The 21,850-nt window shown below is 42.5% G+C and overlaps 1 protein-coding gene across 1 annotated transcript in view; it reads left to right on the forward strand.

The window, feature by feature from the left end:
* The window catches only part of LOC145414272 (transforming growth factor-beta receptor-associated protein 1-like), a 95,159-nt gene extending 73,948 nt beyond the window's left edge, over positions 1 to 21,211 (forward strand). The window contains exons 15-17 of the mRNA XM_080283876.1: positions 13,708 to 13,870; positions 19,057 to 19,169; positions 20,464 to 21,211. Coding sequence (XP_080140002.1) covers positions 13,708 to 13,870; positions 19,057 to 19,169; positions 20,464 to 20,635 — 448 coding nt within the window. The 3' untranslated portion in view covers positions 20,636 to 21,211. The remainder of the gene's footprint in view (positions 1 to 13,707; positions 13,871 to 19,056; positions 19,170 to 20,463) is intronic.
* Positions 21,212 to 21,850: the final 639 nt, after the last annotated feature.

Below are 21,850 nucleotides of genomic sequence, written 5' to 3' on the forward strand. Positions count from 1 at the left end.
TGAAAGCAATGAAAATTATGAGCGCGTCTGACCGCCACACTTGCGCTAGTTCGCTCTTGGTACTCTGTCATTTATTATTCATAAAACCCCTCACACTTTATATTTCTATTACTATATAACACTTATATATATCTACAGTCTTTATCCATAAGTTTCCTTCAGTAGTAGTAGTTTATTGTCACTGTAGGGATTCAATTTCTTTCAGTAAAATACATAGCATTCACTTTCTCGTCCTGTATACTAGCATTGAGAGTGAACGTCACTTTCACCTTCATTCTCATAACTCATAGTATTCAGACATGCTAGAGTGAAACTTTCACTTTCATTACACCTAGGGTACATACTCGTATTCTTATAATACTACTCATTTACATTTCTATTTACGTTCTCCATTTTACTTACGTTATTTACATTTCCATTTTATTTAGACTGTGTTATGCACTGTCACTTGAAGTAACTTATAAAACTATTTTCCACTGTTCACTTATATTTACATTCATTACTTTCACTTGCTGTTTACACATTATTTACAATTCCACTTGCACTGTTTTACTCAATAGAAAGATCGTAGTCACTCTTTTATCAATTATCAGCCCTTTACCTCTTTCCACACGAGGTTTAGTAGGGGGTAAAGGTCACAGGGCCCTTTGCATGGGGGTGAAAAAGGCCCTGAAGCTAGCAAGAGCGAACAGATGTACCTCCACTTTGGAAGATGAGAATGAACTGATAAGGGTGGGCCGGGATGGTGGCCTACCTAGGGAAATTCATTACTGCCAACGTTAGCCTCTTGACACAGCTAATATATAGCAGTGAAATGATTGGCAGGAAATCTAGACAATACATTATAAATTAGGTAGTTCCAGGTGAATGTAAATATCACTTAGGCTTCTCCCTTCCTTCCTTATATGTATATTTATTACGAAAATAGATTATACGGCATATTTCAAAGGGAAATAAACAGCAAAAATTAGCGAACGAGTGCACGTGAGGTGTTGTCAGGTGATAATTAGCCAATTCCAGGTGTATGGCACTCTCACTTACCTTATTTCTTTCTTGTATATATTATTTGGTATAAGAATAGGGCATAGGGCTTATTTCAATGGATGAAATCAGTGAAAAATTCCAGGGAAGATTTACTTAGCGTAGCACGGCCGGGCAGGTGAGAGGATAGGGTAATGGAGGGGAGGTAGGGAGGGGAGTCAAGAACGGGGAGAAATGGCTAAATTGTCAACAATGGATGGGAGTACAGATGAGATTAGGAGTGCTGACTAGTGTTGGACATTGGCAGTACTGATGGATGATACAAGCCCCCACTTGGAAGCCCGGGTGAATTCAGAATAACACAGAATCACAAAAGCGGTATGATCCCTTGCTCCCAAGCGTCACGAAAGTGACGCCCCACGGTTTAGGGGTTAAGCACCATATCACAAATCAATAGTTTGTGCTGCTGCACACACTCCTTACTTCCTATAACTTTAACATCCCTCACTAACCTCCTATCGGCCCTCCTAACCAGAAAATAATCTATCTGACTCCTACTTCCCCCAGACTCATACGTAATTAACCTACTGTCTCCTTTCTTAAAATATGTGTTGCACACAATCATGTCCGTTGCCCCCCCAAACTCAAGTATCCTTTCCCCTTCTGCATTCCTTATACTATACGCACATCCCCCATGCACTCCTTCATAACCTTGTGCTGCTTCACCTGCATGACCATTTAAGTCCCCTTCCAAAATCATTATCTCATCATCCCGCATACCACCCACTACACGTATTAAATCATCCCTTTCTCTGCTTCATCCAGTCCTGCCTGTGGAGCATATGCCGATATAATCGCAGCTATCTTTCTACTCAACAGAATTTTCACTACCAATATCCTATCGCTTACACTCAAAACATTGATAACATATTCCACCCATTTCTCCGCAACCATCACACCAACACCTCCATATCCGTCTGTCCCCCCCTGCCAAAACAACTTATAGCAACAGTCCTTCCCAACAATCTTTCTGGCTGATCCACCCCTTTACCGGACTTCCTGCAAACACGCCACATCCACCCACCTCCTACTGAATGCCTCAGCCACTTCCCCCGCTCTTCCCCTCAAACTTCCCACATTCCATGAACCAACCCTCATCCCCTTGGGTGATTTACTGTCCTCAGGCTTGCTTTGAAACTTATTTTGTTTTGTCATCTTCAGTATTAATAAAGGGGGACAGATATAGCACAGGCCCCGCTCACTGCATAGTCCCAGGTCCAGGCAATGGATCTGGGACCCCTAGCCCACCAGCTTACCAGTGGCTGTGGTAGTGGCACATTAAACATTGAACAAGTATTTATAAATACCACCCATGATTGAAACCAACTACGGATAACCCAATGAGGCCTCTGTGGCGTATTTCCATTGGGGTCCTTCTTTTGGGATCAAGATTAGCTGGGGGCAAGGGAGAGTAGTTAGTCTTATTTTAAAGGTAATTTTAGCTTAAGTTATATTGATCTGCAAACACAAGAATATGATAAATAAAGAATATCACAAAAAAACGTGGTGAATGTTTTTGACGTACCTGATAGAGCCAGGATTCCGGGGGCTTGAATGATGAGTGAATGGAAGCATTGCCCTTTGGACTGGGCAAATTTGGGCTGTCTGGACACTGCTACTCACCCTGCCCTAGGATGGGAAAGGAGTTCTGGATGATGATGATGATGATCTATCTATCTATCTATTGCCGGATGGAATGATGATGAAGAATATTAGCCCCCTCGCACGTGATGACCCGAAATGAGTCAAAATAGTGTTAGGCTGAAGAGGAACCAATGATGCACTATGATGCACTTGTCAGTGTTGGTCTGAAGGGATGCTGATTAAGCAATTTTGGACAAAAATATTCACCCAAAATTAAGGTGTAGCGTGAAGTGTGTTTATCTTTGCTGTGTCATAGGGGAGGGTGTCTATTTCAAGGCCAACACTCTCTCAAATAGTTAGCTTTCTCTCAGCTTTTGGTAGGGGAGGGAGGGTGCACGTGGACGATTTTTGGCGATTTACTCGAGAACTGTTGGTCGTATCAAAATTCCAAAGACACCACATGAAAACTCATGAAATTCTGCATGAAGATATATGCATAGCTCTTGCATGGTATGGGTAAAGTATTGCAGTAGGGTGTTAGGAAGTTATTTTCACTGGAAACACATTACACTATTCTCATTGCATTTCGAGACTTTCACTGTATTTTTACTCATCAGTTTTGTGCGTTTTTATTAGCTTATCTTATAGTGTGAACATCAGCAAAAATGAGTTTATACTGTACAATTTATACAAATATAACCAATTTCTGGGGCATATAAAATCCCTGGGAACGTTTTCCTTTGTGCATGAGGCCAGGCTGCCCTCACAGCATTTTCCCTGATCATCACATAGACTTACAGAAAACTTTAGGTGTGTGAAGGGGTTAGTTTGTAGGTAACATACTTAAGACCGACATTGACTTTTAAGTATCTAGTTATGTCAGCATCTCTGACAGAGGCTGCCATTTGCTCAGAGGGGAATTTATTAGAGAATTGCTGCAGATTGCCAGAACCATGATTACTTTCCTCATATTTGCTTATGCACAACAGAATTAAGCATAAATATTTATGGAACTAATTTGTACCATTTATGTACCTATGTGCCTTTAGCTGAATAAAATAGTACAGTATAACATTAGCCAGAATAAGAATAGTGGAGTTTATAATAGCAGCAGAAGGGTGAAGTATCTATTTAACCTTGAGAAGAAAAACAGATGCTTTCCTGGCTGGTCACTTGATGGACTAGAGTTTATAGCTTGTACAGTAAACTCTCATTTATCTGGAGTCTCATCTTAAATGTCAGGATCAACTTGCCTAGGCTTTGGCTCCTGTGCTTCTCATGGGGCAACACAGGATTGGATGATGGATGGATGAATGGAATTCAGCCAATCCCCATCCCGGATATTGCAGAACACTTGATATTGCATAGTACCCCCAGTCAGCTCTCCGTTCAGCATCGAACCAGATAATGTGTTACCATCTGTCTTGACTCTGTATCCTAAAAACTTTCCTACACTATTACCTTTGAGTAAAAGATTAAAATCAAACATAAAATACAATACAGTATTGATACAGTACAAGTAGTACAGTAATACGGTGCAGTACATAATAAAATTATAATCATACTGTACTCACCTAGTTTTGTTATTAATAGAGGGTAGACATGAACAGATATGTCCTCGCTATACAGTTGACAGAGCACTATAGTCGTTCTATTTTATGAAGGCAGTTTGGGTGGGGCGCTCTGGGACCTCACTCTGTTAGCTCTGTTGCCACATCGTCACCACACACGTGCTCTCTCTCTCTCTCTCTCTCTCATATTTATATTAACTACTACTAATTGTATTTTCTTTATTTTTTCTCTTGTTTTCGACTTTTTTTCCACACCACCCCGGAGGTAAAAGTCAGTACGTGCGTTTTTTTTATAGCTTCCATGGCGGGAGACTGACCAAGTATGACCCGCTCACCTGACAACGTCGCAAAAGCAACACTGACAAGTCTTATGAGATTTATACTATACTATAGCTTTTTTATTGAATTACATGTATACAGAGTGTTTAAAATTCATTTATAAGTAGTTACTAGCTTAAAATGGAAGTGAGAGAGAGAGAGAAAGAGATGATCACAAATAATTACACGTGTATCGGCGGCGATGTGACAACAGAGCTAACAGTGTGAGGTCCCAGATCACCCCACCCAAACTGCCTTCATAAAATAGAACGACTTTAGAACACATAGCACTGAGGAGCCACAAGGTTAGTCACAGCACCACTGCAATGAGTGAGGCATGGGAGGCCACAGACTAAGTCACAGCACTATGGTTTAGCCACTGCATGGGTCACAGGAACAGAGCACACAGATACATCCTCACTGTACGGTGTCTGTGGGAAAGACTGAGCGTGCAGTGGTAGGTTGGCACACCAGGTGGGCTGCTCCTGCTACACATTGTGATTGGCTGGCACATTGCAGGGTCTGCCTGCACCTCAGTTGGGTCCCATGTCTGAACCAGAGGGCCAATTGTTTCCTGTTTCTTAGCCTGATATTGCATAATTTTGTTGGATATTGCTTTAATAGAGCTAAGCAAAAAGTGCTAGGTGTTGCCTTGGGCTGGATATTGCGATGATGGATAATTGAGAGTTTACTGTATTTGGATGCCTGGTGATTTAGTGGTTTAAGGCACCAGTTTGGGTAAAGGTCATGTGCTTTACATGCATCAGTTCAGATCCCCAAGAATCAGCTGTAGGTTTTTCAACCATGTACTGTAATAACCAAGTAAAAAGGTGTGGACCAGTTATGTAAATGTTTTGGACAAAGCTGCCTAGCTTTAGGCTACTACACATTGCAAAGGGTAATATGGCTATTACAGTGCTTAATTTTCTCTCCTGACTTCCTTTGTGGGATCAACCACTGAGCAGTGTGGTATATACCCCTCCTTGCCACTGCCATGCAGTTAGTGGGAGTCAGGGAGAACGTGTCAGACATAGGGGACTAAGAGGCAAAGGATTTGAAATCTTGAATAAAGGCTGTACAAAGTAGAAAAACAATTTGCATGGTTTCTAAGACACATCTGCACTTAAAATCCTGGTAATATGATTGGTTCCCACCTTTCAGCGATGCCCCAAGGCTAGAACTGCCAGTACACCCTGTCTTTGCCATATGATTATTGTCACCTTACTCCATATGCCTGCAAATTTTTTCATATTTCTGTGCTGTGTTGAGCTATGCATTTCAGTTATCTGTCCTGGCATTTTCTGTAAGTTGTAGGATGTGTCTTAGGGCATGTGGCACCCTTTAGAGAAACTAGAGAAACTTATGAAAGGAGCTTCATTGACTGTGTGTTTGTAGAATGGTACTTAGGAGTGTTTTGATGTGAGAGCAGTGATAGGACAATGCAAAGGCTTGTGTGCTCACATGATTGGGTCGTGCAAAGCAACACTGAGAGGAGCAGTGTGGATAAAGGGAGAGAGGAGTTGCTTTTGTTGTTGTTGGTCTGGCCCTAGGCTCATCTGTACATGAACCCATAGACAGCAGGAAACAAGCCACTTTAGGTGGGCATTCCCAAGAGATCTTTTGTTGAGATATTGTTGAAGGACTGAGTGTTGTGAAAGTGAGGTGCATAAGAATGTTCAGATGTCGGAGGCTGCATTACAGTGAGAGCATAATAGATTATTTATGAGTTGTATGTGCATTAGTACTAAAACAGGAAAGGTTGATGACCACATATAAGCAGACTAAATGCATTGATGTCTCTGGGAAATTGCAGTTTCTGATGAATGAATGTCAGGTGGAAGTCCATGAAGGATGCTGTTTGGCTGGAGGTTTATGGCTGTATTTAACTATTTGTATTTACCTATATGTTGTATACAGGAACTAAGCTAAGCTTGTGATGTCCTGTCTCCCTAACTACATTTATCCAGTCTAGTTTTAAACACATGAATGTTTTTTGTCTGCACCACCTCCTCGTCTAAGTCATTCCAAGTACCTATGCTTCTGTTCGGGAAACTGAACCTTTTAATATCATTAAGACATCTGCTTTTCCGCAGCTTGAAGTCATGACCTCTTGTTCTGCCGTCAGCCAACACAAAAAGATCCTTTCTATCCACCTTTTCCATTTCTCTTACATTTCTTAACATCGTGATCAAGTCTCCCCTCTCCCTTCTCTCGTGCAATGATGGTAACTTCAGTTTTTCCAATCTCTCCTCGGAGGTCAGTTCCCTTAACCATGGTATCATCCTTGTAGCCATCCACTGAACCCTCTCCAATTTCTCAATATGCTTCTTCAAATGATGTGACCATACCATAGCCACATACTCTAGTCTTGATCTTATCATGATTACTATGAGCTCAGCATTTCCTCATCCATATAATTAAAAGCCACTCATGTTGGTCAGTAGTCCATAAGTGCCTTCAGTGATACTGTTTATATGCTTTTCTGGTGACAAGTCATACTGAATAATCACTCCTAAGTCCTCCTCATCTTTTACTAATTATCACTTTGCCCATTTCATATGTCCAATGCGGTCTTTTTCACTCACTCCCATTTCTAATACATGACACTTCTTGGCACTGAAATCCATTTTCCAAGTCTGCCTCCAGCTGTGGAGCTTATTCAGGTCCTCTTGCAGCTCTTCCTGTACATTTAATGTGTTTCATGATTTTAGCATCGTCTGCAAACATACTCATGTAGCTCTTCAAACCTTCTGGCAAATCATTTATATATATTAAAAACATCATTAGGGCTAAGACAAAGTCCTGGGGTACTCCACTGGTCACATTTTTCCATTGTGAAACCATGTCCCTTATGACTGTTCACATCTGTCTTCCTATGAGATAATCTCCCATCCACTTTAATAGTTTCCCATACACTCCTCCAAAGGTCTTCAACTTCCACAGCAGTCTCTTGTAGGGCACCTTGTCAAATGCTTTCCAGAGATCTAGATCGACACAATCTGCCCACCCCTCTTCCTCTTGTATGACATCTATTACCCTACTATAGAAACTTAATAGGTTAGTAACACAAGATCATCCTTCCTTAAAGCCAAATTGTCTTGGTATTATCACGTCATTTTCTTCTAAATAGTTAATCCATCTCTTTCTAGTAATTTTCTCACAGATTTTACAAACAACACTAGTAAGTGATACAGGTATGTAATTGGGTGGATCTTCCCTATCTCCGCCATTGAAGATTGGCACAATATTTGCTCTTTTCCAGTCTTTAGGTAACTGTCCATTTTCCAGAGAGCACTTAATGATGACAAAAACAGGCCACACTAATTGATCAGCACATTCTTTCAGGATCCATCCAGCCACACTATCTGGTCCTATTGCCTTCCTCACATTCAAGTCCCTCATCAGCTGTAGCACTCATTCATGTCTACTACAATGTCTGCCTTTATGGTCATCCTGGGTTTCATTTGAGGTTCATTAAATTCCTCTTCCAGCACATAGACTGACTGCAACTTCTTGTTCATTATTTTGCACAAATCTTCTTCCCTTTCTTAAGTTTCATCTCCATCTCTCAGTCATATTATACTGTTATTAACTTTCATTTTACCATTTACAAACCTAAAAATGTTTTAGGTTCTTTTTTACATGAGTTTACAATATATTTTTCATATTTCCTTCCTTCCTTTCTCTGTACCTTACATATTCGTTCCATTCCTACTTGTATTTCTCCCAAGCCCTTTCACTATACAGTATCTTCCTCTCATTTATTCCATGCTTTGTTTCTTGCCTCAAGTGCCATTCTGCACCTAGTGCTAAACCATTCTTTCATCCTTACCATTGCTGTCGAGAATTTCAGGACATATTTACTAACTCATGTTTTATATACTTCTATCAGAAACTCATATTTCTCACCAACATTTGTGATTGCATTCATTTTGCACCAATGTGCACTTTGGAAAATGTTCTTTAAGGAAGCAAAGTCTGCCTTTCCATAACTGTATTTATTTTCTTTGTGTTTTTCATCGCTTTCTCCTTCCCTTACTCCCACCAGTTTCATCTCAGTAACATGCAGTGGTGCAGCATGTTTGTGCGTAGGTTTGTGAAGTGTTGTTTTAGGTGGAGGCGTTCCGTCTAGTGGTAGGATGTGTCTCATTTTTTTTTCTTTGTGAAGGGGCTGGTATGATGATGTTGGCTAGTTGGACTGAGGCTCTTTGTGGTCCAGGCTGCACTTTGCAGATGCAGTTCACTCTGATACCTACAAAATTAAAGGTTGTTTCATACGTAATTACTTGTAACAGGAACACTGAAACTTTAGCACCTCCCTCATTGACTTTTCGGTATTGTCAAAATGTTTCCCTCACTGACAACCATGCTTGCTGCTGTGGGTCACCGGTGGTAAAACTACTGTACATTTCATAAGGTGCCTTGGTAATATCAATTGGAAAATGAGTTGCAGGTTTGGTCAGATCTGTTCACAGGTATACTCTGATATACGATACCCCTAGATGCGATACCCCGGCTTAACGATGGGGGTAGAAATACCACCATACCCCGCCCAACAATGGCCAAACCCCTGTTTAACGATGGGTTTTGATTTTTTTTTTTTACCAACTTTGTATTTGTCCAGGTGCTTGAGGGTGTGAAAGTGGATATATGTGGAATAACTGAAACAAAATGGAGAGGAGAATGTGTGAGAGAATGGGAGTATGGATGGGGTATATGTGCAGGAGTAGGTGAGAATGAGAGGGCAAAGGAAGGAGTATGTATAGTTGTGAGTAAAAGATGGAAGAAGAGCATTAGACAGTATGGATCAGTTGGGTCAAGGATTGTGTGGGTAAAGTTGAAAGTTGGAATACAAATGTGGGCGATTGTGTGTGTGTATGCGCCAACGCAAGATCGTGCTAGAAGAGTGAGAGAAGAGTTCTGGACAAATGTAGAAGTGTGCATGGAAAAGTTTGGAAGGAATGAGAGAGTGTTTTTGATCGGTGATATGAATGGTAAAGTTGGGAATGTGAAGGTGGATGGAATAGTTGGTGAGTGGGGTGTGCCTGCTGAGATAGATGAGAATGGGAGTGCGTTAGTGGAAATTTGTGCTGGGAGGGGGTTAGTGATAGCCAATACCCTCTTCAGGCATAAAATGATCCACAGGTATACATGACGAGTGATGAGAAAGGTGGGTGGTGAACTGAATGAATGGAAGGCAATGATTGATTATGTGTGTGTGGATGAAAGGATGCGAAGATGTGTAATGGATGCAAGAGTTTATAGAGGTTGGGGGAGTGGACTTTCTGACCACTACTTGGTGGTGGCCAGAATCAAGGTCCAATTAGAATGGAGAAATAGAAGAAGGGAAAGATGAGAGGAAGGAGTAGTTGCAAGGAGAGTGGAAAGGTTACAAGAGGATGAGAAAAAGGCAGAGTATAAGAGAGAAGTGGAGGAACGATTGGGCAAATATGAATTGGAGCAGAAGGGATACGAGGAAGGTGTGTGTAGGATATTTACAGAAGAAATATGTGCAGCATGTGATGTGGTGTGTGGAAGGAAGAGAAGACGGAGGGGGGTGCAAAGAACAGCGTGGTGGACTGAAGAGGTGAGACAGGCTGTGGCACAAAAGAAGAAAGCATACAATGAAGAGAGAACCTGTATTTTTTACACAGGAAAAATCATCAGAGAAATTACCAATATGCCGGGAATCGAACCCGGGACTCTCAGGTGAGAGCCAGGCAGCATACCACTACACCACGACCAGGTAAAAGTTAACTCATGTTGTCACAATCTTGTAACCAATGTCCCTCCGCCCCCACTGTGGGCATGAAGAGGATGAGTTAACCCCCTGGCACTCGGGCAAGTAGATGCTTTTAATCTATCCCAAACACTTAAGGCAAGTCAGAATGAAGAGAGAACCTGTATTTTTTACATAGGAAAAATCATCAGAGAAATTACCAATACAGGTTCTCTCTTCATTCTGACTTGCCGTAAGTGTTTGGGATAGATTAAAAGCATCTACTTGCCCGAGTGCCAGGGGGTTAACTCATCCTCTTCATGCCCACAGTGGGGGCGGAGGGACGTTGGTTACAAGATTGTGACAACGTGAGTTAACTTTTACCTGGTCGTGGTGTAGTGGTATGCTGCCTGGCTCTCACCTGAGAGTCCCGGGTTCAATTCCCGGCATATTGGTAATTTCTCTGATGATTTTTCCTGTGTAAAAAATACAGGTTCTCTCTTCATTCTGACTTGCCGTAAGTGTTTGGGATAGATTAAAAGCATCTACTTGCCCGAGTGCCAGGGGGTTAACTCATCCTCTTCATGCCCACAGTGGGGGCGGAGGGACGTTGGTTACAAGATTGTGACAACGTGAGTTAACTTTTACCTGGTCGTGGTGTAGTGGTATGCTGCCTGGCTCTCACCTGAGAGTCCCGGGTTCGATTCCCGGCATATTGGTAATTTCTCTGATGAAGAAAGCATACAATGAATGGATGAGAAATAGGAGCGTTGAAGAAGTTGAGAGGTGGAAGAGAGAGTTACAGTATATGTAGAAAGAAAGAGAGAGGTGAAAAGATTAGTAAGAGAGAGTAAGAAGAGAGTGGATGAGGAATTTGGAAGGAATTTGAGTGTAAAGTGGAGGGACTGTAAGAAAATGTTCTGGAAAGAGGTGAAAAGAGTAAGACAGGGTGGAAGTGAAGTTAGCAGGGGAGTGAAAGATAAAAATGGTAGATTAATAGTGGAGAAGGGAGAAAAAGTGAACAGATGGAGAGAACACTTTAAGGAATTGTTGAACATAGAAGATGGAAGTAATGCGAGTATAAGTGGCTGGGAATGGCTGGGAGAAGAAGGGAGGTGAGAAGACAGGAAGAAATCAGTAGGATAGAAGTTGTGGAAGCAATGAAGAAAGTTAAATCGGGGAAAGCCCCAGGAATTGATGGAGTGTGTGGTGAAATGCTGAAGCATGGGGGAGAGATAGTAGTAGAATGGATGTGGAAGATGTGCAAGTTGGCCTGGGAGGAAGGTAGAGTCCCAGAGGATTGGAAGTCAGGTATAATTATTCCCTTGTACAAAGGAAAAGGGGAAAAAGAAGTGTGTGGTAATCATAGGGGCATTTGTCTTCTTAGTATAATAGGAAAAGTGTATGGTAAGATACTTATTGACAGAGTTAGAGAAAGAACAGAGAAATTAGTTGGAGAAGAACAGGGAGGCTTTAGGAAGGGAAGAGGTTGTGTAGATCAGATATTCATTCTTAGATCTTTAGTGGAAAAGTTTCTAGAGAAGGGAAAGAAGTTGTATGCGGCTTTCATGGATTTGGAGAAAGCATATGACAGGGTGGATAGACAAGGATTGTGGAAAGTGTTAAGAATATATGGACTAGATGGGAAGTTGCTGAATGCTGTGAAGAGTATGTACGATGGTGCGAAGCCTGCAGTGCGTGTGGATGGTGAACTAAGTGAATTTTTCTCTTTGAAAGTTGGGTTGAAACAGGGATGTGTCATGTCTCCATGGTTGTTCAATCTGTACATGGATGGGGTAATAAAAGAGGTACAAGGTAGGTTAGTGGATGTTGGAGTGGCCCTGGTGAGAGAGGATAGTGTTTGGAAACTCCCTGTACTGTTGTCTGCAGATGATACTGTGCTGTTGAGTGAAGACGAAGGGGAGCTGCAAGGCTTGGTGGATGAGTTTGGGAGAGTGTGTAAGAAATGGAATCTAAAGGTGAATGTAGGGAAGAGTAAAGTGATGGTCTTTGAGAGAGGTGAAGTCAGTGAATGTACAGCGAGGTTGGATGGTGAGGAATTGGAAAATGTGAGTACGTTTAAGTACTTGGGTAGTGTGATGAGTAAGGATGGAGTTTTGGAGGGTGAAGTGCTTGAAAGGGTACAGCAGGGAAGAAAGGTTGCTGGTTCTTTGAAAGCAGTGATAAGAAACAGGGAAGTGAGCATGGAAGTGAAAAAGTTACTACATGACGGTATTGTGATACCAACTCTAACGTACGGAAGTGAAGCTTGGACGTTGTTGGAAGGACACAAGTCAAGAGTGAGAGTAGTGGAAATGAGTTATTTAAGAGGAGCCTGTGGAGTCACATGGAGAGACAGGCTGACGAATGAGGATATAAAGGAGCGTTGTGGTGTGGATGTGGATGTGATAGGAAGCGTTATGAGGAACAAACTGAGGTGGTTTGGCCATGTGGAGAGGATGGAGGGTGAAAGACTAACGAAGAGAGTGTATGTGAGTGAGGTGGAGGGGGGAAGAGGGAGGGGGAGGCCAAGGATGAGATGGAGGGATGGGGTGGAGAGGTATATGAGAGGGGGGGGTGTGAGTTGGGAGCAGGACAGTGAAATGGCGGGGGACAGGGCGACTTGGAGGCGATTTGTTTGTGGCCACCCCAAATGGGATTGAGGCATCTGGCAATAGACAGATAGATAGAGTGTATTTTAGACAAAAATTGTGTGTTTAGGTTGATTTACAAACTTATAGACTTAGATTGATTGTTTTAGCCATAGGTTGGGTGAACATTGTCCTATTGGGGTACAGTTTACGAAGCATGATTTTTTCAAGATATATTTGGTGATTTTCAGATTTTATTTGTTGGTTTTAGTGAGTTATTTACAGGTTTTAGGGTTAGGTTACTTCCTTTACAGCTGTTAGGCCATTTAGATTGGCTTTAAGCTTATTTTGGGGCTCATTTGGGTGGGTTTTGGACTTGGTTGGGGGGGAAACCCAAGGCTGAAAAACACATCTCCTTACTTTACATGTTATAACTACCCCAATAGACAATACCCTGCCTAACGATGGGTTTTTACCTAACCAATTACGTTGTTAAACCGGGGTATTACTGTATTATTTAGTCTGTCTGGCATAACCAACATTTCAATTCCTTTTGGTGTAGTTATGAGGTTCCAACAGTATTTGACCCATAGGGGTTTAAGTCCTAGGAATGGTTGAGTTCATTGCATACATAAAGGTGTTCAGAGGAGTGTGACTGATTACCTGCCTTAAATGCCTGGAATAAAGAGCCTGGCCCAAGGCTATGCCCTTGATGAGGCAATAAAGAATAGTATGATAGATGGATGATTTATGTGAGGAATGTTACTGTACCAAAATGGATTATTCATTGCACATATTTCTTTGAGGATAAATCTGTCAAGTAGCTTTCTTCAAGTATATATGAATTTACTCATTTAGATACCATTCTCATTTACATTGACAGTGGTAGGGAGGATGACATAGAACTGGCCCAGGCCGTTGACTTGCTGACAGTGCATGCAGGAGAACTTGATGTGTCTGCAGTACTGGCACTACTTCCTCCCCATTGGTCCCTCAGCATCGTTCATCATTATCTGCGAGCAGCTCTCAGGAACTCCCTGCACCAGGTTAGTGAGACGTTGATCTGTATCTCTCTTTGTCCATATGAAGTCCACTGCAGGACTGAACCTTGTCCTTGGAGAGAGGAGTTGTTGTTGTTGTCTTTATTGTGCAAGCAACCCCCCCAAGGGGCCATCCTGTGCAGTGGACCGATGTTCCTAAGCGGCTGACAGCACCTTGCCACAGTGAGGTACAGGAATCAGTGTGGAGGTTTGGTTCCTGGGTGGATGTCACACTTGCATATCTCCACCCAGTTAGCAGCACCATATCAGGCTCCACGTCACCCCATTATTTGGTTATATGGTTACCACCCAGCACTGTAAATGGTTTCCTGAGGTACAGGAAACCATTTGGCTTTTCACTAAGTGAAGAGCTAACTGAAGTGGAAAAAATATAAATAATGGCGTGAAGGTTGGGAGAAAGAGGAAGAGAGAAGGACAGACACAGAAAAAGAATGCAGCACTGCATCAAGTGATTCTCTGATGGGAGCTCCCACCTGCTAGCTGCAGGGAGGAGTAGAAGGAAAAATGAAAATATTTCAGTATCTACAGTCATTCCGTGGTGTCACCCACAGAATGTGATGTCACTGACAGCTGTCATCCTGGCAGCAATGGACACCATCATACTTGTCTCAAACCAAGAAAGATTGAGGTAGTAAGAGAAACTATCTCCAGGGTGCCAGAAAAAAAAAAAAAAAAAAAAAAAAAGGGCATAGGCAACCTACATTATAGCCCCACATACAGGCTTACTGTGTGTTGTTTCCTGATGGCATTGTGTATTGCCATCCGCTCAAGGTATTAACTAAATTTGCACCTCTGCTGATTCCTGTGCATTTTTCCCTCATTGCTTTGTGTTTCCTCATTTTAGATCAGCCTATTATTCCTCCACCATGACCATTGCCACTACTTTCCTCAACTCTTTTTAAGCTATTTGTTTCACATACTTTTAATAAATAACAAAATATTCTTAGTGCCTGCAGCTCCTTCTGTGGAAAATACTGTACAGTAATTAGATTTCCTTGTACTCAACACACACACACACACATATATATATATATATATATATATATATATATATATATATATACTGTATATTCGTTTTCGTTTTTAAAGGCTCCAACATGCTTGCATGTGTCTGCCTTGGTCACCTAATGGCGGCTCTCCATGCTGCATGATCCATTGCAGCCTCCCTGTTCGGTCCCTTAACCCTGAAGTCACACTTAATGACCTCGTCCCATGTCTTTCTTGGTCTACCCCTCATAACCCCACCCCCAATATTAACACTTCTCACCTTCCCCACCCAATCATCACCCCCCATCCTCTCCACATGTCCAAACCATCTCAATCTACCTCTCCTCATCACAACACCAATACACTCCAGTCCCATCCTACCTCTCAACTCTTCCATCGTAAACCCAGCCCCTCCTGGCCTTGGACGCAGGGACGCATTGCACATCCACCTAATCATTGTCATTTCTGTACGTCTGAGCTGGCGAATATCTTCCTCCTTCACTGCCCAGGTCTCACTACCATACAGCATTACACTCCTAACACATGCTACATACAAAGACCCCTTAGCACGTATGGAGAGTCCTCTCAATGTCAGGAGAGGCAACAGCTCCCCGAAGTTCTTCCAACCACTTCTCACCCTAGCCACAGAGCTAGCTCCAGCCCCACCTCCAGCACACAACATGTCTCCCAAATAGCAAAACACTTCCACACACTCAAGAGATTCACCAGCAAGTTCAATCTTTTCACGTTTGACAGTCTCCACCTGCTCACCCCGACACGCTGTACACATAAAATCAGCATTATCTCGCAGTCTTCCTCTGATACCACTACATCTCTTATGCACCTATTTATCACACACACCGCACAAGATGGAATTACTTCCCACGCCCTTGTGGCAAACTGCACATGGCCACTCTCCCTCATCTTTGACAGTACCGCCACCAACCCTAGATATCATCACTTTTGTTTTATCTGCATTTACCCTTAAACCCTTGTGCCCCATACCATCTCTCCACTTCCTAAACCTTTCCTCCGCCTTCCTTTCACTCTCTGCAATCAACACCAAATCATCAGTATACAACAACTGCCACGGGAGTCCGTTTCTGAAGTCACGTGAAAGGGCTTCAAGTACCATGATAAACAACATGGGACTCAAAACTGACCCCTGATGTACACCAACATTCACGGAAAACTCATCACTCAAATCTCCATTCACTCTTACCTGGGTGTGAGCACCCACATACATAGCCATAACCACCCTAACCAGCCACTCCTCCAAGCCAAGCTTTCTCATTGCCCACTTCACCACCTCTCTAGGGACTCTGTCAAAGGCCTTTTCCAAATCAACAAAAACAAAACAAAGATCCCTTCTCCTACCAATATATTTTTCCTGAAGCTGACGAACAATGAATATAGCATCAGTGGTCCCCCTACCTGGCATAAACCCAAACTGCATCTCATCAATTTTCACTCTTTCTCTAATCATACCCTCTAAAACTCTCTCCATTACCTTCATTATCTGATCTAGAAGCTTTATACCTCTATAATTTCCTCTTTCCAGGGCATCACCCTTCCCTTTATACACATTTACAATTACACTCTTCAACCAATCATCTGGGACAACACACTCATAAATAATCCTATTTATCAGGTCAGTGACTAAACTCACCCCTATATCGCCTGAGGCCTTAAACATTTCGGCAGTCAACCCAGACACATCTGCTGCCTTCCCCACCCTCATCCTGTCTGTTGCCTCACTCACAGTAGCAGTATCAATCAAAGGCCAAGGGCCAGACACTGGATCTGCTGGCTCCAAACCTTCCCTGTCCCAGTCAAACTCTTCATTCAACAACCGGTTATAATGTTCTCTCCATGTATCTTTAATATCCTCACTGTTCACCACTACCCTTCTTTCATCATTCTTCACACACTGCTCACCTATAATATCCCGATTATCCCTCTTCACTTGACCTGCCACCCTAAATATCATATTTTTCCTTTCCCCATGATTTAGATTATCAAGTAATAGTATCTGTGACTCAGATTTTGCCCTGTATACCTCTCTTCTAGCCCTCCACTTGGCAGCCAAATACTGTATTCCTCTTTGCTACCACCCTTCTTCCATTCCCGGAAAAGCCTTCTTTTCTCCTTAACTGCCGCTTCTACACCCTCATCCCACCACCAAGTTACTTTATGTCTTGGTGGTCCTCTTGTCCAGCCGCATGTTACATCAGTAACTCTCAAGAAATTGTTCTTGAGGGCTCTGTACTGTTCATTAACGCCTCTGTCTACAGCTCCCTGTTCAGCCACCACTCTCCTCAACTCGCTATAGAAGGCATCCTTTACTACTTGTTTTTTCAGCTTCCATATTTTCCTCCTAGGTACATAAGTCCTCTTTTTCATCACCTGTTCTTTAAGCACCATATCACAAATCAATAGTTTGTGCAGCTGCACACACTCCTCACTTCCTGTAACTTTATCATCCCTCACTAATCTCCTATCGGCCCTCCTAACCAGAAAATAATCTATCTGACTCCTGTTTCCCCCAGACTTATACGTAATTAACCTACTGTCTCTTTTCCTAAAATGTGTGTTGCACACAATCATGTTTGTTGCCTTCCTAAACTCGAGTATCCTTTCTCCTTCTGCATTTCGTAGACCATACGCACATCCCCCATGCACTCCATAACCTTGTGCTGCTTCACCTATGTGACCATTTAAGTCCCCTCCCAAAATCATTATCTCATCATCCCGCATACCACCCACTACACGTATTAAATCATCCCAAAATCTATCTTTCTCTGCTTCATCCAATCCTGCCTGTGGAGCATATGCCGATATAATCGCAGCTATCTTTCTACCCAACAGAATATTCACTACCAATATCCTATCACTTACTTTCAAAACATTCATGACATATTCCACCCATTTCTCCGCAACCATCACACCAACACCTCCATATCCGTCTGTCCCCCCCTGCCAAAACAACTTATAGTAACAGTCCTTTCCAATAATCTTTCTGGCTGATCCACCCCTGTACCGGACTTCCTGCAAACACGCCACAAAATGTAATTGGCATGGCAACAGGTAGGTGGGAGCACTCACCATCCACTCACTTGATGTAGTGCTGCTCTTGTGTATCTGCCCTTTCCTCTCCTCCATCCTTCATTCCATCCATCCTCTTCTGTCTTTCTTTCCTTCATTCTTTCCTCTTTCTTCTGCCTGCGGGTGACTTTACACTCCCTCTTCTGTCTTTCTTTCCTTCATTCTTTCCTTTTCCTTCTGCCTGTGGGTGACTCTACACTGAGTGACAAGCCAAATGGTTTCCTGTACACCAGGAAACCATTTACTATGCTGGGTGGTAACCATATAACCAAATTTTGGCTCCTGGTGGTGTAGTGGGTAATAACGGTGTTCCAGTCGAATTGAGCCAGTGAAATTTATGTCCAAGGGATGGTTGGGGTTTATTCCTCACGTAATGCAACTCAGGGATGAGTGAGGCTGGTCACTCTCATCTTAAATGCCAGGACCAACTTGCCTAGCCCCGGGCTCCTATGCTCCTCATGGGGAAACATAGGATTAGATGATGGATGGATGGCAACAGGCACTGCTATATCGCACTAGATCCAGGATGCTGAGTAGGGGATGTTATTGGAAGGGTACGTAGTGTACTGCCCTCTGCTAGTAGGCTCATAGCCATGAGGTTGGTAGGTTCAACTCCTGGGACTCTCCCCTTTATTAATATGGAAATGCCTTGTTCCATCCATCTTCAGAGAGCTAGGCTCCAATGGGTGAAAGAAACTGGAAGATTTGTCAGTGTTTAATCCATTAGATCCCTGGGTTGCAGTGTTGGAGGATGTTGATGGAAGGGCATGTAGTGTACCATCTCATCCCATTGACTCAGTCAAAATGCTTGTATGTTTGAATCCTGGGGCTCCCCCTTTATTAATTTCAGAGTCAATCTAGTTTCATCCATCATAAAGGACATTGGCTGCAGGGAGATAAAGCAAGAATCCACTAATTACGGTATTTTCTTGTCTAGTAGCATATGACAAACTGATGGCAGTTAGAGCAAAGAGCTCTAAGCAATATCAGGTCCTCCTGCTTGTTGATTAGTATACATAATGTTGTCTTGGACAGTTAGCCTGTAGATTAATGATCATATATTTTCATGTTCCCTACAGAATCGCATCAAGAGAATACAGCAAACGCTTATCCGTAGTGAAAATCTTCAGCAAAAATTTATCTTCTATAAACTCTGCAAGGACATTGGGCCCATACCCCTGGCAGCTAATAGGTGTGTATGCTGAATTATGTGTAATTAACCCTTTCAGTACAATCACATTGTGTTTAGATATAATCATATTACCTCCAGATGATGATATTGATTTGAAGGGGAACCTTTTGCAGTGAACGGGTCAGCGGAGACTCAGTACGGACTTTCTAGTTTGAAAAGTCTCTCACAAGCAGAATAAAATTGTGTGATCTTAAGATGCATTACATTCATTGTCATTTGTTTCTCCCTAGCTGGTATCATTTGTTTGTTCACATGTTTATGAAGGCTCCAGCATTCTTGGATATGTTGGTCTTGGTCACCTAATGGCAGCTATCCATGCTTCAAAGAGCAGCCACACGATGAGTGCCCAGTTTGGGGTATTTAAGTTTAAAAAACAGGCAGAAAAGACTTAATTTACCCCCACCAGAACAATGTGCAATATAAAATAACATTTAGTACACCATTGTAACACTGACTTAGGCCACTCCCTCCACACGTGCAGACACACACACAAACACGCATGCACGTGCACACACACACACACACACACACACACACACACACACACACACACACACACTCGCTGGTGCAGTGGTAACGCTCTCGCTTGCCAACTGGTGGACGGGAGTTCGCGCCTCGCTCAGGTTGTGAAAAGTTTCACTGACAAAGTGGGTGGTTACTGTCCCCTTTGAGCAAGGGGACGGGTGTGTGCGTGTGTGAAGGTCACAGCCTTGCCCTTAGATCGGACTATATGAGCTCTCAGCTCCCTTCCGGGAGGATAAAAGCTGACGATCACGACCATTAAGTGATCCTGACCGACCCGGTGAATTACACACACACACACACACACACACACACACACACACACACAATTCAAAAACAGTGATTTTTCTGCCCAAGTATGATGGAATGACCAAGTTTTCTCAACCTTTCACTTAGTAAAAGATACAGTGGCTGGCCTCATGGACATCTTACTGGTGATAGTAATGCACATGGTGAAAGTACATTGAGCCGAGATAAACTTTATCCAGAAAGAACTGTGGTCAATGCATGAACTGAGGATGTGGGAAAGTTAGTGGCTCGCAAGTGTGAGAAAATACTGTAATTTTATAATGTAGTCCCGTATTAGGGATTAAGGGATTTGTGGAGGTCTGTGGGACACATCCCCATATGATCCCATGTTATACTTTATTGATAGATGATCATTTAGTTAAAAGTTGATTTAACTGAGCTAGGGCCACCTGTACTTTATTGTGCTTAAGTAATTTCATATCACATGTAGTAATTTCTTTCATTCTTTCTTGTTTCCATCCAGAATCTGTTGTGTGTGTAACAGTGGCTTCTCCAATTGCCAATTCACAGTCTACCCAAATGGTGTGACTGCCCATCCTGCTTGTGCCCCAGACCCCAATGTATGTCCCCTCACCGGCACTGTCTTCAAGGCTGCTAAGTCTGCCACCAGCACAGCTGCACTCCAGTACTCATGATGATACAGAGAAACATTATAGTGCCAGTTACTGATGAGGAAATTAATGTTGACTGAATTAGTTATTGCAGTGTTCAGTATTTTCCTTCCAGACACACACTGCACCATATGCCATTTATTGTACTTGTGGTAGTAAAACTAGAGGATTAGTACAGAATAATTGGATACTGGGAATTAGTTTAATCCTAAATACTCAGTACTCTTTCTCTGATTATTCAAATTCAGATCAACAGGATAAGAGTCATGGTTTTAACCAACCGTTATAGCCTTTCCTCATCTTTACCTTCAGAATATGAGACACCAGCCTGCCTACAGTTGGCTTCAGTCACATTCAAAAAGCCTTTTATCTTACATATGCTGTAGTACATTGATATGGATCTGATTTTTTTTTTTCCTTTATATTCATGGCCTGATGAGGCTTTATAATTAACAGTTTATTAATATATGTCACCAAAGTAAGATCCTGCATTTGCATTATTCACCATGCTGTCCTAGAGTGTGATTGTACTGTAAAACACTTAAATTCAGGAAGCTGTAGCAGAAAAAGTATGACATGTTCATCTAAAAATTTATACATAAATACTGTACTTCATCAATGGGATTTTTTTTTTTCCCCTCTAAATGGGGCAAGGTACAGTATATAGTTGATTTCTCTGTTCATCCATCCATCTATCATCCAATCCTACATTGCACCATGAGGAGTGTAGGAGCCTGGGGCTAGGCAAGTTGGTCCTGACATTTAAGATGAGAGTGACCAGCCTCATTTACGTGAGCAATACGAGGGGTGATTAGAAAGAAATGACAGTGAGTCCATAAACTTTTATTAGCATGAAGAACTATCAAACTATGACTCACATTCCTTCAAAGTACTCCCCTCCAACCTCTATGCAGCATTCCATTCTCTTTCTCCACTTCATGAAGCAAGCATGGTACTCTGAAGACGGTATACTTCGGAGTTCTGAATTGACGGTCCGTGCCAAGTCTTGGAGGCGATGAAATTGCTTCCCAGCGATGGCAGATTTAATTTTTGGAAACAACCAAAAGTCACAGGGAGCCAGGTCAGGGGAGTAGGGTGGGTGGGGGAGCAGAGTTATACCTTGTTGTTCCAGGTACTGCATAGTGAGGCGAGCTTTGTGGGGTGCAGCATTGTCGTGGTGCAGCAAAAGGCGAGACCGACGGCGGGTTGGTGCGGTGTTGGCCTTGTGTTCCAAGACTT

Source organism: Coenobita brevimanus, chromosome 98 (assembly GCF_032717465.1).
Source record: "Coenobita brevimanus isolate Jiangsu-jjx chromosome 98, ASM3271746v2, whole genome shotgun sequence".
NCBI lineage: Eukaryota > Metazoa > Arthropoda > Malacostraca > Decapoda > Coenobitidae > Coenobita > Coenobita brevimanus.